The 16,581-nt window shown below is 27.4% G+C and overlaps 1 protein-coding gene across 1 annotated transcript; it reads right to left on the bottom strand.

The window, feature by feature from the left end:
- Positions 1 to 374: 374 nt before the first annotated feature.
- On the bottom strand, positions 375 to 2,073 carry LOC108562664. The gene has a single exon (XM_017921079.1). The coding sequence runs from the start codon at positions 2,056 to 2,058 to the stop codon at positions 1,438 to 1,440; it is 621 nt and encodes a 206-aa protein (XP_017776568.1). The 5' UTR covers positions 2,059 to 2,073; the 3' UTR covers positions 375 to 1,437.
- Between the last annotated feature and the right edge of the window lie 14,508 nt (positions 2,074 to 16,581).

The raw sequence follows: 16,581 nt of genomic DNA on the forward strand, positions 1-16,581 counted from the left end.
GAAAACAATTTGTTTTTCAAAGGGGTCAATGTAGAAAAAAGGTTGGGGAAGCTTTCAAATATTTGTGGATTGATTCATTTAAGGATTCGGGATATTTAAAAAAAAGGATGAGATTTTTTTTTCAATTGCATTTTTATTTTCAATTACATACGTTCGACACAATAAACCGTAATAGATATTTATTTATTCATTACACATATATTATTTAATTACAATTTAACATTGAAATATTCCTAAAATAGTTATTGTCTTTACACAACAGTTTCCATAAATATATATTATATATCTTTATGTATTTTATAACGATCATCAAAATGAAAGAGAAATTTTAAATGAATTAAAATGTATTATTACACATTTCACTATACGCAATGGATACAATTAAAAAAAACAAAGAAAACAAAGTAAAATCTATGACATTAATATTATAATAATTTTGTTGTTTGTACATTGGCAGCCTAAAAACTTTGGTTATGTTAACAACATTACTAAATCTCCCCTTGATTCCCTTACGGTTACACGCAAAGAGATTAGATACAAATGAATACAAGTAGTATTGACCTTAAGTAGGAAAAATATCTAGAACCCTCGGAGGGTGCATCTTTTTGTTCCGAATTTTTTTTGTTAAATTTAATTAATTACATTTATATTTACACCGAAGAAAATTCCATGATATGATCATTCTATAGCTAAATATAGAATCATTCAAGAAACGGAAGAGATTTGCATATCTACGGATATGTAATCGAAATGTTATGTATATATATTATCTTGTACTAAAAGAACTTATTTAAATATTTACAATGCATTTGGAAGACATTTCACGATATTTGTCGCTTTTACATGTTTATATTTATTTTACATATATATTTAATTTAGAATCAAGCAGGTACTTACAAATTACACTTTCTCTTCGTCACGTTGACATTTTCTAGGTGAATTCTGTAGGAATTTGCAGTAAATCAAGTCGTAGATTGATATATTGACTAATAAGCCAACATTCTGAACAAGTCGCAATCGTCAAATTCGATCAATTTAAGGCTAATAACTTATTTGGTGATGGGTGTTCCTCAAGATTCCATATTTTTTTATTATGAAGGTATTTTGCTTAAATTGATTGATTTACGTTTGCGACATCAAAACACTTAATGCTAATAATAAAATATAGTGTTTTATAACTTCACATAAACAAGTTATAAAAATATTTTTGTTTTTTTTTTGAATTTTTTTTGTTGTTGTAACATTATAAATAAAATAAATATGATTTTATTTGAAGGATAGTGATAGAAGGTTAAGATGTGGATTACTTATGGTTCAAGTTTGTTGGAAATGATGTTGTCGAAATGCATTATGACATGCTCGATTTATTCGATGTCAAATAAGTTAGGGTGGATCATAGGTCATGCAGTAATAGTAATAATAGATAGATGTGGTTTCCTACTCTTTGGTTTCCGGTTCCGGCGCCGACATTTTGGCTAGGGATAGCGGAAGTATGTCGCAATTGCAGGCGACTCCCCCGTCGCCCTCGGCGCATCTCTCCCTGCACCAGGCATCCCAATCAATCTTCCTGTCCGGACGATAGGTCTGCATGGAGTAGGTGTCGTAACTCTGGTTTCTGTAGATCGAGCATGAGCGGCAGCCGATGATGTTGTAGTCGTGGTTGACGCAGAAGAACGAGCAGATCCTGTCGAAGTCGATGCTGTAGAAGTCTGTGCGATAGGTGGCCGTTTCGGCGGAACAGCTGCACAGCGGCTCTCCCAGGCTGTAGTCGCAGAGGAGTGGACAGGCGTCGCGACGCCTCGAGTAGACGGACGCCGGCGGTCTGAGCAGATCCCTAGTCTCGTTCCGGGCTAACTGTACCGGAAGGTCGATGGGGGAGATGCTCTGGCATTGCTCTCCGCAGCCCTTGCCACCGAGCCCTGCCATACACAGCGATGCGCATATGCGTCGCGCCTCCGTTAATTCGATTGGTCCAAATTGGGCGTCGATGCCATGGTTACCGATGTGTCTCCCCGACGCTACGCCCACAAGGAATAACGCAGACAACACTATTGACATCCTGCAAAATCATCATCGCAAACATTTTCATAAATTACTTTTTTTTTATTTCCTCATCCCCCTTCATATTTTTTTTACTTGATTCTTATTATTATTTAACATTCCGCCATATGTTGCCAACCAACCATTTCATATATTGACTTTTTTTGCCATACAGGACCGGCTCCAGACCAACTTTCTCAATAAATACAGCGTGTTACAAAGATGCACTACTATGTTTTTTAATAATTAACGTTTGATGTGGTTATTATTTATTGATTATTTAACATTACCACGCAACCACGTTTTAAAGTACAGTGGAACCTCGCTTAACGAGTTTAATCCGTTCCAAAATTTCCGGATTTTTACTCGTATAGTGAAACACGTATTCCCATATAAACTAATGTAAATTACGATAATGCGTTCCTTGCCGGAAATAAATTATAACTTGGTCTCGATTTTTGAAGGATTTTGTTTTTCATATTAATTCTTTGGCTTTTTATTTGGAGACATGCAAGTGTTATTAAATTTTGCTCAAAACACCATAAATAACATGTTTAAACACAAATTTAGAAATTTTATGATCACAAGCAACACTAAGATGCAACTAGAATGATCACTAACACTAGGAACTGTTTTCCAATTCTCACACGGTGAAGTTAGTTTATATTTGTTTATATTACTTGTATCAATTCGGGGACTTGGTGGAGGTCTCTTTATACTTTTAATATTTGTTTATATAAAAAAAGCGTACATAATGTGTTTATATATTATAATAATTACAGCAAATACAAATTATATTTGCAAAGTATAGTCCGCTATAAACAAAGATGACAAAGAAAATCGAAGAAGGTTAATATATTAAATATACACATATAATTTGTGAACACAAGTTTTAAAAGTGATGTAAAAGGCGCGAAATCCGGGACTTCTAATCGTCACTTCTTATGCGAATCATCGCTCGTGAAAATTTCAGAATTTACGAAGTGTTCCTTTTCAGGAAAACTATAGGAAACCCTGACTTGGACTATGATGTATTTTATTTAGCTAGTTAAAAATATAAAATGATACTTTTGTATAAAAATAACTCGAACAAAATATGTATATTTCTTAGTTTTTTTTAAATAACAATTTTCAAATAAAGTTGTAACTGTGAACTAAATTTTATAAATAAAACTTATTTAACGAATGATAATTTTATTATATATACTTAATATATTTTCGGAAATTGTTCTTCTAGAGCCATTAAATCATTTCAAAATTTTATTGTACCGCATATTGTTTATCATATACAAAATAAAAATTCTTATTTCATTTTTCCTTAATATTCCTTTTCATTATTCCTTAATAGAAAAGTTATTTAACAAGTGGATAAAGTTTAATTAATTATTTTTGAAGAAAGTGTATTCATTTATAATAGATATTTTGATTATTTTTACTCTTAATTTGATGAATTTTCTGTTATAAATTTTACATAATTTAATGTACACAACGGTTGCAGTAAGTGCCGCACCCCAAATATAAACCTTTCGCCGACTCTGATAAAATGTTTTTCACTGCGTCATTAATCACGACTGACACACGCAGAAATAATTGTGACATGGAAAGCGTCGTTTTTGCCGGCACGTTTGTTACACTGCACCGAACTGACGATAAAAGCCCTTAATAAAAAAATGTACGAGCACCGATAAAAAAATTAAATATTGAGCTTTGATTTATTGCCCATTTTTAACTAAAAATCAACTATTATTTGGCATACATTATTTTACTAATATTATTTTATTATACATGCTAACAGATTTATTTATGATATATGTTTATTATATATATAGTCCTTTGGCCAGCCTATTAATATATATTTTTTATTTTATGTTAGAATTTATTTGTGTATAGAATGTATTTTTTTTTCGTATGTATTGATGTTTGGTCAATAAATACAATTTATTAAATTATTTTGTATTGTGCAATGGTGCAATGGTAATAATTTTAAGAGTTTAATATTTAAGACTTTCTTTGAAATATTAAATTGCAATCAAATAATTAACCCATTTTTGCCCGCTGTACCCATTGGTAGTTTTATATTTGTTTTTTAATATGTAGAATTATATAATATAACCATAAAAGTTAGACAACTACTCTGCACTTGATGAATACTCTGATCGAAAAGGGCTTTAGGGCAACAGCAACCATTGTAGATAATAGAATGTCGAAGTATCTGTTACAATCGTCAAAGTTATTATCAAAATAACAGTGATTTTGATTTTCAATTTGATAAATATTACAACAAGAAAAACGGAAGGAGTTGATGTAAGTGATCAGTCTGTGAACCCTTATTGTATTGTTATTCTTGACAAGAAATTGTGATGGGTACTTTTTACCTATATGTTGGACCTAACTATGAAGAACGTATGGAAACTGTAACATCTGACCAAAAAATAACTCATTTGGAGTTTAGAAGATACATTGTACGGCATTATTTATTTAGATCAAATAAGACACTCCCTGAGAGTATACTGGACATTTTCCAAAAATAATTGATAACTGCATCCCTTACGTTGTCACTGTAAATGTAAACATACATTGTGCGTAGAAAAAAATGCTTTGAAGCTATCCACCCGAATACACCGATTTTTTGTATTTTTTGAAAAAAAAAGTGCTGTTATATTCTTTTTGCTTAGTTATTATAAATGAAGGGGTTTTTAAAATTACTGTTTTTTACTTTATTGGGGTTTGTACAAAAATGGGTTAATTTTTGTTTTATTTTTTTACATAATTTTTTTTATTCGAGAAAATTTTAAGAAAATGTGGAAGCGCCGGTGTTTCAACCGCATATTTATATAAGTTATAACATAAACTTAAGGAATTTAATGGTTTATTTATTTTTTTCTTTGTTTGTTTAAATACAGTATTAACGACAAAAAATCTAGATACAAAAATTACTTAAAATAAAAGTATGACATAAAAAAATTTCAACTATGTTCTTCATCATAAATTTTACTGATAAATAAATTACGATTAATATTGTAATGTATATATTTGAATTTTATGTTATTAATAATACACCAGAAAATATATAAATTATCAATTTATTTATTATTTGTTTGCAGTTGAAGTTTTAATTGAATTTTGCTGCATTTTGCCGATTTAAATCTTTCAACAAGAGATAGTATATAGAAGAAATAGAAGTAGAATGGAAAAAGGAGAGTCGGGCTAATGCGAAATGTGGATCACGTTTGCGTTTATCTCGGGGATCTTTTTGGGACCAGATTCCGAACATCCTTCAGGACATTAAGTAGATAATGCATTTAAAGGGGAATCTTTTTAGATAACATCGCTCTGTAGGCGTATTTATACTCGGCACAGCACAAGCCAAAGAAAATAAAAAGAATATGATGAACCTTTTTTATTTAATTTGAATTATTTATTTGGGTATAACATTTTATAACATATTTTTAACTTATATAATGAACTTTATACTATTTTTTTTATTAACAAATATAATGCAATTCTAATATAAGTTCATTTCAGAAAAAAAATATTATAAACTATGTTAAGTTACTGTTTATGTTAGCTAACTTATGTAAAGTAAATATACTGCCTATTTTAATAAATCCAATGTAATTGTATGCATTTTTAAGTAAAATACACTTTAAATTTATATTGGAAAAAAATAAATTAAACGTGTATATTCTATTTTAAAACCTTTATACCGCTATGTAAATGTACGCATAAATATAAAACTATTACTTTGTACTATGAAATCTATATTATGTGTGAATTATAATTCATCTGAAAAAATTTATTAATCCAAATTTAAAAAGAATCACTGAAATGAAAAATATAATTTTGATTTTATTTAAAATATTTTTTATCAATTTTCTAAAGTTTATATAATTCTATACTTTTCTATTTCTTTTTTTTGGTTTCTTTCATAATAAAAGTTAGTTTTTTTTTACTATTTTTTACGTTTTCAATAATTACTAAAACAAATAATAAAATGAGTTTTCAATAATTTTCGTAGTATTAGCGATTTTCGCATAATCAGCTTCCATATTTGAATTCCTCGAAAGGGTTTACTTAATTGTAGAAATTTAGAAAGATATTGAAAATGTATTGCAAAAAAAACACCTTCAAAGAATTTACCATTCTAATTAAAATTAAAACATTAAATACAAAAAAAAACTTACACATTGTATAAAATTGACATTTCTTAAAAAAGTAACAAACAAAAGAACCAATTAATATTGGTGATATGATGATATGATATGTTTATCAACTAACTTAAACAAGAATTGAAAAAATTATATATATGCAATAAATAAATGTAACTTGAAATTAATATAAAATTATATGATAAAAGGAAATATTATCTATGAGTAACAGTTAATTATTTTATTACGTTGTAATTTATATATAATTGTCGCAATAATAATTATTATATATGATATATTTGCTAAAAGATTTTTATCTGAAATATAAAAATCTGCCAGGAATCAATTAATATTATTTTTTTCTACAGAAAATATATTGCATATATAATAAAAAACTACATATTTTTTTAATTATTAATAATATAATCAAATACAGATGGCGATGTAACACGAAAATCGTTATAAAAATATATATATAAACGTAGTTTATTGCTCATACACTTATCTGTGTAAAAATTTTTCACCAAGTTTAATAATGTGTATTCTAGAAAATCAGTTCTTCCTAAAGTTTCTTAAATTCAAAAAGTTAATACATTCACATACTAATTATTGATAGATATTTTTTTTAAATTTTATGTTGTATGTTGACTTTACTTAACAAGATAGTTTTATAATTTGTTGTAAATGTAATTGCTTAATCATTGCAATACATTTTTATATATTTGCAAAAAGTTTTATGTCCCCTGAACAACAAGATAAAACGTAGATATTATATCTATATACTATAGAAAAGCCCTTTGGCAACATGTATTTATTATTTTTTTTGGGACAATTATTTTTTTTATATTTCTGTTATTATATGAAAAATACAAAAAATGGAAATCTAATACAGTTCACTTCTAATTCAATTAGTTGCATATTTATTGAAATTATGTAGTTTACAAAAGTTGTAGTTTACAATTGATATAAGGACTTCCAAACTTGATTTCTGAAACTATGTTCGAACAGGAAAACGATGGATGAGATCGAGTGTGTTTTGGATTAGTGAAACAAACGATTTAATAAGTGTCATCGCGGTATCAAATATATCATTGTTGTCCCCCAGATATCATAAATCGCAGTCAGCAGCAAAGCGCATCGAGCGATGCCGCCGCTACAGCCGCCTACGACGACCACCCTTACCATTGCCCAACCCCACGAACAACAAACAATTCAACGTCAGATGTCACCACCAGAGATCGGCCGCTATTTTCCGCATGGTTACACATCTAACCAAGCCTGCACTCTTATGGCACCGAAAGCCATCGAGGGTGGAGAGGATTCCCCAAAATTTATACACGCATATTGTGCCTCTGCCTAATCTATTTTACATTTTGATTCCGACACGCGTCGCCTACCCCTATGCAATCCAATTATTCTTACAATTATCTCCAGACCGACACGAAGCATATTCAATAACCCACATCCATCTACCAACAAAAACTTAAAAAAAAACACAAACATGCATGCACACTAAACAAAAGCATACCTTCAGAGTAATTAGGATTAGACGGAATACAGAATGACGCACTCGAATACACTGGACTGACTATAGGATCCTTACTGGGCCATCGCCAATTTATATCATCAGAATATACTGGTTAGCAGATAAAAGGCTTTCGATTAATTGGCCTTATCTGGATTTTCATCCTCAACACTCGAGAAGCATTTAGATTACATACTGTGTATAAATCTATATACATATATTTTGATACAAACCGCAAAAAAAATAATAATATAATTTTTGAGAGACTCTTTTTTTGCATCGAGTGGAAAACAATGCACAGTACACTTAATACCTCTTTGTGCTTAAAAGCATGCAGCTCTCAATAGATAAATGATATAGTAAATCACAGAGTGAACAGAAAATAAAAGCACCATATAAAATCGAAAAGATTTTTTCACAGAGGTATACAAATTAAACATTTGAAAATATATTCGAAATTAATCTAAACAAAATATGAAACCTATTTATTAATTGTTTAGAAACAAATTGAGGTTTTTTATTATTTAAAACATATTCGAAATTAATATGAAAATGTAGATGTAACAATTGATAATTAAATTGTTTGAAATTATTAAACATAAATTTGTTATTGTATTATATTTGTAAAATAATATATATATATAATTAATATCTTTTATTACACTAATAATTTCATTGATATTAAATGCTTACAGCTAGCTCTACTAAAAATAAAATCTTTAAAAATATAGAAATATCTCTTACCCAGAGAGATCATTTGTAATTCCATTAGCTCCAATTTAACATATTTTTTTTTTACTTAGAAGATTAAGTTAATTTGGATTATTTTAGAATGCCTTTTTTATTCAATTAATTTGGCAATTACAAAAAGTACTTTTTTTGTATACTTTTTAATGTTATTTGACGTAGGTTATTGTTGTAAATTGAATTTATTCTCTTCGGACAGAAAGACCTCAGTTGCCCTTTAGCCCAAATAATGACTTATAAATGTTTTTAAACAATTATTCAATTATTAATAACTTTATTAACGAAAGAGTAATACCCTTTTCAAAAAGTTCCTAATTTTACTAAAACAGAAGTGGTTTCTATTAATTTGGTTTATTTTTACATAATGTCCTTTTTTGTCTATAATTTACATATTTTTTTTTATTAATACTTAAGTCTAAATTGGTGTTAAATAAATAAATATTTATTTATTAGACACAAAATGTGCCTACCAATCGACCTAGGTTTTTCCGCACGAATAAATAAATAAAAAAGTAATTATTTAAAATTAATAATAATACCTATATTTATTCTAATTATATAAAAACAATATAATAGAAAATAAAGTTTGAGTAAACAATTTGAACGTAATTATAATAAATTTTTAAACATTTTATTTATACAATTGTGGTCTTTGTTAATTTTACCACTAATTAAGTCAAGAGATAATAGAAAATAATTGTCGTGTCCCAGGGATGGAATTCTGGACACAGTGGAATATTGTCTGGTGTTGTCGTTGTGGAGTCTCAGTAGTTGGGAATTAAATAATTCAATTGGTTTAAAACAAGTTTATTATAATTGGTACTCTTGGGGTCCTTTTCCAAAACAAGGTAGTTACTTCGATAGGTTGACTAAGACTCTATCTGTCTTTGAAGGTTTTACTGAGACTATCCTCATCATATAAACGTTTTATTGAGACTATATCAGTCTTTGGAGGTTTTACTGAGACTAATTCTAAAAAATACTTATATTACTTACAAAGTTAATTCTTATTAATACGGGGTGGGAATTGTGATCGGGAGTAGGGTTTGATTATATTGATGAATAAGCGTTCCCACGGGATTCGGCCTTGGTGGTTTTATTTATTATAAGACAGGGACAAAATCCTATGCATTTGTTTATATGAAAAATATGATTGATTACGAATTTACATGTAATGATAATTATGTGTTAATAATAAGGACTTGAATTCGGAGTAAAGGTATGGAGTATCGATGTAAATGTTTACGCTTGGTCCCCTTTGTTTATATTAAGTTTGCTTTATGCTGTTATATGTGTATATATTAATGCGACTAAGATACGCCGTGGATGTTTCTAGTTCGTTAAAACATTATATTAATAATGGTTGGATACAACACTGTGTTCAATGAGATTGTTACGTAGGTGAAGGTTTATTTATACAAAAATGCGTATAGACTAAGTGACTTCTTGGATATCTCTTATATATAGTTTATATATAGTTATATATATATATATAATAATGGTAGGATTCATAAAAACTTATAAAATTATTAGACTTATAAAAACTATTTTGATTTGTCAATATATTAAAACTTAAGAAAATCTAATAATATTTTCGAGCCCTCCTCTTTTTTTTAAACCTGCAACAATACAACAAATTTGGTTTGATAATTTGTGAGCGACAAATTACTAAATCAAGATTTAATGATGATTATGTAACAGCAGTTTTAAAAAATAATGTAACAATTTTTAAAGAATTAAACACCTTTTAATATTTAGTTTTTAACATTTTGTTCGACAAGAACATCTATAATTTTGTTTTCATTTTCTTTGTCTTCTGATTTCAATAAATTTCAAACATTTTCGAAACCTGATTGATTGAGGCCGGTGACCATAATTCTTCATTTCAAATTTCTTGGATGTTATTTTTTTATTCTAAACTTTTGCCTTTTTGTGTTTGAAATTGAAAAACTTTATTATACCGAAGCTTAGTTATTAGAGGTAACGTTAACCAAAGTATATCTGTAATTTTAGAATTGGGTGGGTATTACGACTGAGAGTAGAGTTTCATTAATAAAGTGAAACCAACCTTGGGTGGATAAGTTTACACAATGTGTGGCTCAAATATCTTATATTTGTGTATCGATTAGGAGTCGTACGGGGCTATTTATACGTAGTTATGCGTGGATGTGCACTTATGAAGGTTGGATGCAACAGTATACACAAACATATCTGGTTAAACATCTTTTTATGTTGTCTGCACAGGCTCAGAGATATTTGGAAATTAGCAAGATAAGTTGAGAGTTGAGAGACAATATTAGAGGGTATTTTGCAAGCCTTTTGAAATCAAGTATTCAATTCTTAATATACGACAAGAGAAGTGCCAGAGAAGTTAACAATTACTGTTTGCAATTTGCCCAGACTATCATATCAATTCGAAGCATTGTGCTTTTAAAGTGTTTAGTTATGTTTGTTTTTCGTGAAAAAAAAATCGTGAGTGTTAAATTCGATCGGACATAAGACAAATAAATGTTAAGTGGAATAGAATGTGCTCGATAAACGGAAACCAGAAAAGTTACGTAAAGTAACGTTGTAAATGTGTTCATTGTGGAAAAACATGGCAATATTTCTTCCACATAAATAAATTAATTGTGGTGGACAAATGAAAATACAAAATGGTAAGACCATACAATTTCTTATTTAGTCTGAAGGAAATTATTTCAAGAAAATTATTGTGTTATTATAAACTTATTATTCTAAATTAATGCTTAAACAGTTTAATCAGTTTTTTATATATGAATATAAATATGTATTATCCGTCAACTGAAAAACGTGTTGTTAACACGCTGATAATAATTTTTAGTTTTGTTAAAAAAAAAATGGAAATCAAAATGTGACAATGAAAATGAGAAAATTTTATTGTGAGTTTCAATGAAAAAAATAATTAATTTTATGAACTTATAAATATAACAAAGTATTTGAAAATAATGTAAGCACTGTAATTGAATATTAAAAGAATAAATTATTTTTAATAATATACTTTATTAGTACAGATATAAATCTTTCATGGGAAGTAAAATATAACAAAGTGTCTGTAAAGCTTTTGTAATGAGCACGAAAAGTTTCACGCTTCGCACGTTTCAAGTCTGCAGCGAGGGGCAAAAGAAAAATATATACGGAGAATTGGATTATTCAATTTAAACTTCCCCGGAAAGTTTCCTGCATAAATTATTAAATTTTGTTCTCGTTTTACTTTTTTTTATAATCCTGATATTATTTTCAAACCTGAAATCAGTACATTTTAAGTTTACGTGGATTATAATTTATTATTATTTTTAATGTAATATCTTTGTAAAGACACATTTAACATATAATATAAAAAAAATAAGAATGTAAAAATAATTCATAACAAATGATTGTTATTTTTTTTCTTAAGAAATAGAAATGTATCAATACCTTGTATAGTACGATTTTGTAAATATTCCGGATTGTTTGAAACTACACTAATCGAGGGCTTTTAAACCGCATAAAACGGAAGTTGACTTGACTTATGTATAAAAAATATTTTGTGTACTGATTTTATACAATTTATTTATTATTTACAATTTTAGTTTGTTTTTAAATGTTCATTCTAGTAAATCCCGACTCATTTTTATTCCTGTTGATTATAAGAAAATATGTTATTACATATTTTATAATGTTTTTAAATAATAATAATTACATAAAACAATTATAATATATCTTAGCAATTAACGACATAACGGATGATGCCAGTTTCATACAACTCATCAATATCATCTAATAGTGCATCTGCTAAGTATATTTTTATATAAACTAATGTAAATATAAATCCACATATTATTTATTTTTTTAAATAAATTATAACTTATTCAAAAATCTAAATTCATAAAGAGAAATGCTTCCATTAGATTTAATATTATTAAAACCTAAGTAACACTATCAATTACCTCCAAAAATATTAAAAAAAAACTGATATATAATTTAAATTTTTTTTGATCAAACTATTTTGTATGCTGCGAATGTTCAGTGTAAAACTGGGTAAAACTGGGTATAAACTTTCACCACCAGATTAAAACTTTAATTAATTTTAGAAGTTAAGTCGTAAAGTGCACGCAATAATGTTATTCGAGATTACTTTCTTTTGTGAGCGATTTGTTCATTTCCTTATACCACCACTTCTTTTATCTCCTCTACCTTCTTCTACTTTTTCTTTATTAACACCAAGCAGACGAAATATATCTTCGTCGAAACAGTCGCAGAATTAATTACACGTGCAGTATATTTTTTCTCCTGCACGAAGAAATTCGTCGCAAAATTTACTTTGAAATGGGAACATTAAACTGACTTGGGAGTTTGCGAGTTGGTCTGGAGCGTTATCTCTGCTCGTTCCTTTCTACAACTCCGCTGTCATTATCTTGACAGTGACTTTTACGCGCGTTAAAATTTAATTAAATTTAATTACATTGAGAATTATACGTCGACGTTCGTATCTTATTGATAAGTCATATTGCTGGAAAATGTATTTAAAAGAATAAATCCTTCTATTATCCATTATGTAATTAATAAATGGCTGATGATACTAAAACAGAAAAGATACTTACTTTTACAGACTGTAGTATCATATTTAGTGGTTGGTACACCTGATAGACATGTATGTCTTATGTCAAGTATAATGTAGATAGTTGTAATAGAAACAATATTTGTTAAACTTACATTCAAATTCGCAATATACCGTTTCTAAAACAGAAACATATTTTTCGAGCGACATTTAGAGAAACAGAAAAAAATCTCACTTGCATGAAAGCTTAATTGTCTTTATAGCATTAAATAATGCACATTTTCAGGTTCTTGAAGATATTTCTCAATTGATTATTTCAAAGAAAGCTATGATTTTTTGTATTCTTCGTCTCTTTTTCATCATCGCAATCATCTTCTATTTAATAATTTGGATATAATTTTGATAATATTTGTTCAAAAACTTAATGAAGCTCGTGAAAAAAATAAGCTAAACGTCTTTGTCTAAACGTTCTGTCAATTTGAAAATTATCTAAAAACCTTACTAAAATAAAACATTACAACTAATTTTAGTTTTCATTATTTTCATTTCACGTAACAGAGACGATTTTCTGTCAAAATTTTTATGTTTTTAATCAAAAACCGGTTTATTATTTGGAAAAATCCGGTTTTCGAATTAAATAAATTTAAAAAACCGACTAACCCTAATTATGAGAATTTACAGGAATTTTAGAGATTATTTGCTAAGTCGCTAATATGCATCATCCGGCAATAAAAACATGGATTTTTAATTTACATAACATTACCATCGAATTCATATTATATCAAGAAAATGGTATCACCATTTCACTTTATCGTAAAGACTACCAATCTTGCGAATAGAAAAGAGGCGCCAAATATATCTTTTGGAATTTTAGACACAGATAGCAGAATTCTTATGTAAAGAAGTAAATAACTAATATAAAGAAAAGAGAACGACCTTAATCATCTTTTCAAGAGATATATCAGAAAAATAAGAAGAAGGACCAAACAACTACTCTTCCTTCTAAAAATGTAATTAGACAGCATTGTAAAAAAATAGGTTGTAAAGGGCAAAAAAATGTATTTTGTGACAAATGTAAAGTCAGTTTATATCTTAACAGAAATATCAATTGTTTTCAGGATTTTCATATAATTTTTGATTGAATTAAATAAAATTATTTTTTAAATGACGATTGTATTCCCTAGAATATTACCCCAACTGTTTTTTTTAAGCACAAATAAATATTTATAGATAATGAAATTTGTTAATGAAACATATATAAAGTTATATTTGTTAGTTTCATAAATCAATGTTTAAATATTTTAATAAAATAATTATTAATGGTGAACACTTCAATCCCTCCTTAAATCACTATCATGAACATATTCGTTTAAAACTGATAAATTTGGAATTGTAGAATAAGAATTGCTAAACCTAAATGAAATACATCCGGACAATTTGAATCTTTCCCCATGTTCGCATATGATGCCCGCAGTCACCCCAAATTCTGTAAGGAGGTCCGAGTTTGTGTGTAATCCTGAGATTGCGTAGCATTACATTGTGTATCATCCGGTTGCCACCCCTCTAAGAACTCATTCATTCTGCAATATTTGTGTAGACTAATATTACCTGTTTTGCAGTCTCGTATTAACCTCGCCTTAAATATAAGTATTTACATTTTGCACATGCATTTAATAATAAAAAAATACTTTTAGGATGTAAAATTCTACTAAACCTTACGAGTAAATATTGAAACAAATTAAAGACAGCCTAAAATTTACTTGGATCTATTTAATAAAATTAAAATGTATAAAATATAATTTATATAAAAATAAACAATAAGCACGAACAAAATAAAAATTGTATTTTATATGTTCATTAATCAATGGAGTGTACAAATTTTAAGTAATTTATAAAAAAATATTGAAATAATAAACGAAACTACTTAAGAAACAGCAAAAGATTAAACTGACTTTTTACCAATAAATTTGATTTTATTTTTTCGAATTTCTTTCCGATTTATTCATTTCCTTTTCCCAACACTTCTTTTTTCTCCACTGCATTTTCTTCATTAATACTGAGCAAACGAAATAAATCTGCGTCTAAACAATCGCAGAATTAATTACATTAATAGAAATAATATACGAAACTATTTAAACTGCATTACTTTAATCACTTGGTTTTTAACCAAATAATTGATTAACCTTGATTTTTGACCACTAGATTTGATTAATTGTAATGATTATCGTTGTACATGTTTACTTTGTGGTAATGACAATCCTGCTTTTTTTTATATAATTATCAACCGAGATAATAATTTTATGAAAAGATTTATGCATAAACCGAATATAAAATTATATTTATAACGATACAAATTTTAATATTTAGTGAACAATTTTGCATACAAATCTAGATATTAAAGCTTATAAAATACTATTTTTTTTATAATGCGTAGTACTCAATGATTTTTATTGAAATAATTAATTGCTTTAAATTTACAAATCTAAGTATTTTAATGTTTTAATGAAAGGTTTTTAATTAAATTATATTATTTTAAATAACAAAACCAAAATGTTTCGGCATTCGCGCAGAATTTTGATTTCCCAATTGAATTTCGCTTAATGTGAGCTAGTTACTATGTAGCATTTTTTAAATATTAAATGCAATTTGCGGACAACAGATAAAGTAAAATATGTTTTTTTTATATATTTTATCTACTTATAAAGTTTATTTGACGTAATTTGATAATTGTTCTTACCACACTTTATGGTGGTTTCTACTTTTATATATGTTAAATTCCGTATTAAATTTGATAAATTTGAAAAAATAAATTAAAACAATTATTTAATAAAAAAACGACAAAAGAAACAAATGCAACAAAACAGATAGTACATCTTCTAAAAATGTTATAATTTATTAAAAAAATTATATATAAATTTGTTTGGACAGTTATTTTTTGTAACAAGTTAGAGCCTTTACAATTTTGTTCGTAAGTCCTGGATTATGTTTCACATATATATTACTTAACAAATTTGATTTTGATGTATTTTGCTAATGGAATAATTTTAATAAAAATATATATAGAAAATATGATGATTTATTGTTAAAAACTTTAGTTTAGAATATATACATAAATAATGACAAAATTAATGTTAATGAATTTTGGAACTTCAACAATGTGGGCAAACTAAAGCAATCAATCTTCATCTGAGCTCAGTGCACATAATATCTAACTTAGAGACGGATTTCAAAGTAATTATTTATAATTGGTAAAGTTATAAATATAATGTATATTAATATAATACTTATATTTACAGTTATTTTTTTGATTATATAATACAAAATCTGATACCACAGGTTCAAATCTCACCAACAATAAAAATAGATTATGTGGTCGATACGCACCCAATATGAATAAAAAAATCATATAAAGTAATGATTTCAATTTGACAAGTTTCTGTACATTACAACAGACAAAACAAAAATTTTAAAAATAAAACCGCAAATCATTATTAATAAAAACAAAAGTAAAAAGTATGTACTTATTTAATATTACAATATATGAAATTTTACATTATTATATC

The sequence above is a fragment of the Nicrophorus vespilloides genome, unplaced genomic scaffold (genome assembly GCF_001412225.1).
Source record: "Nicrophorus vespilloides isolate i.1.1-1 unplaced genomic scaffold, Nicve_v1.0, whole genome shotgun sequence".
NCBI lineage: Eukaryota > Metazoa > Arthropoda > Insecta > Coleoptera > Silphidae > Nicrophorus > Nicrophorus vespilloides.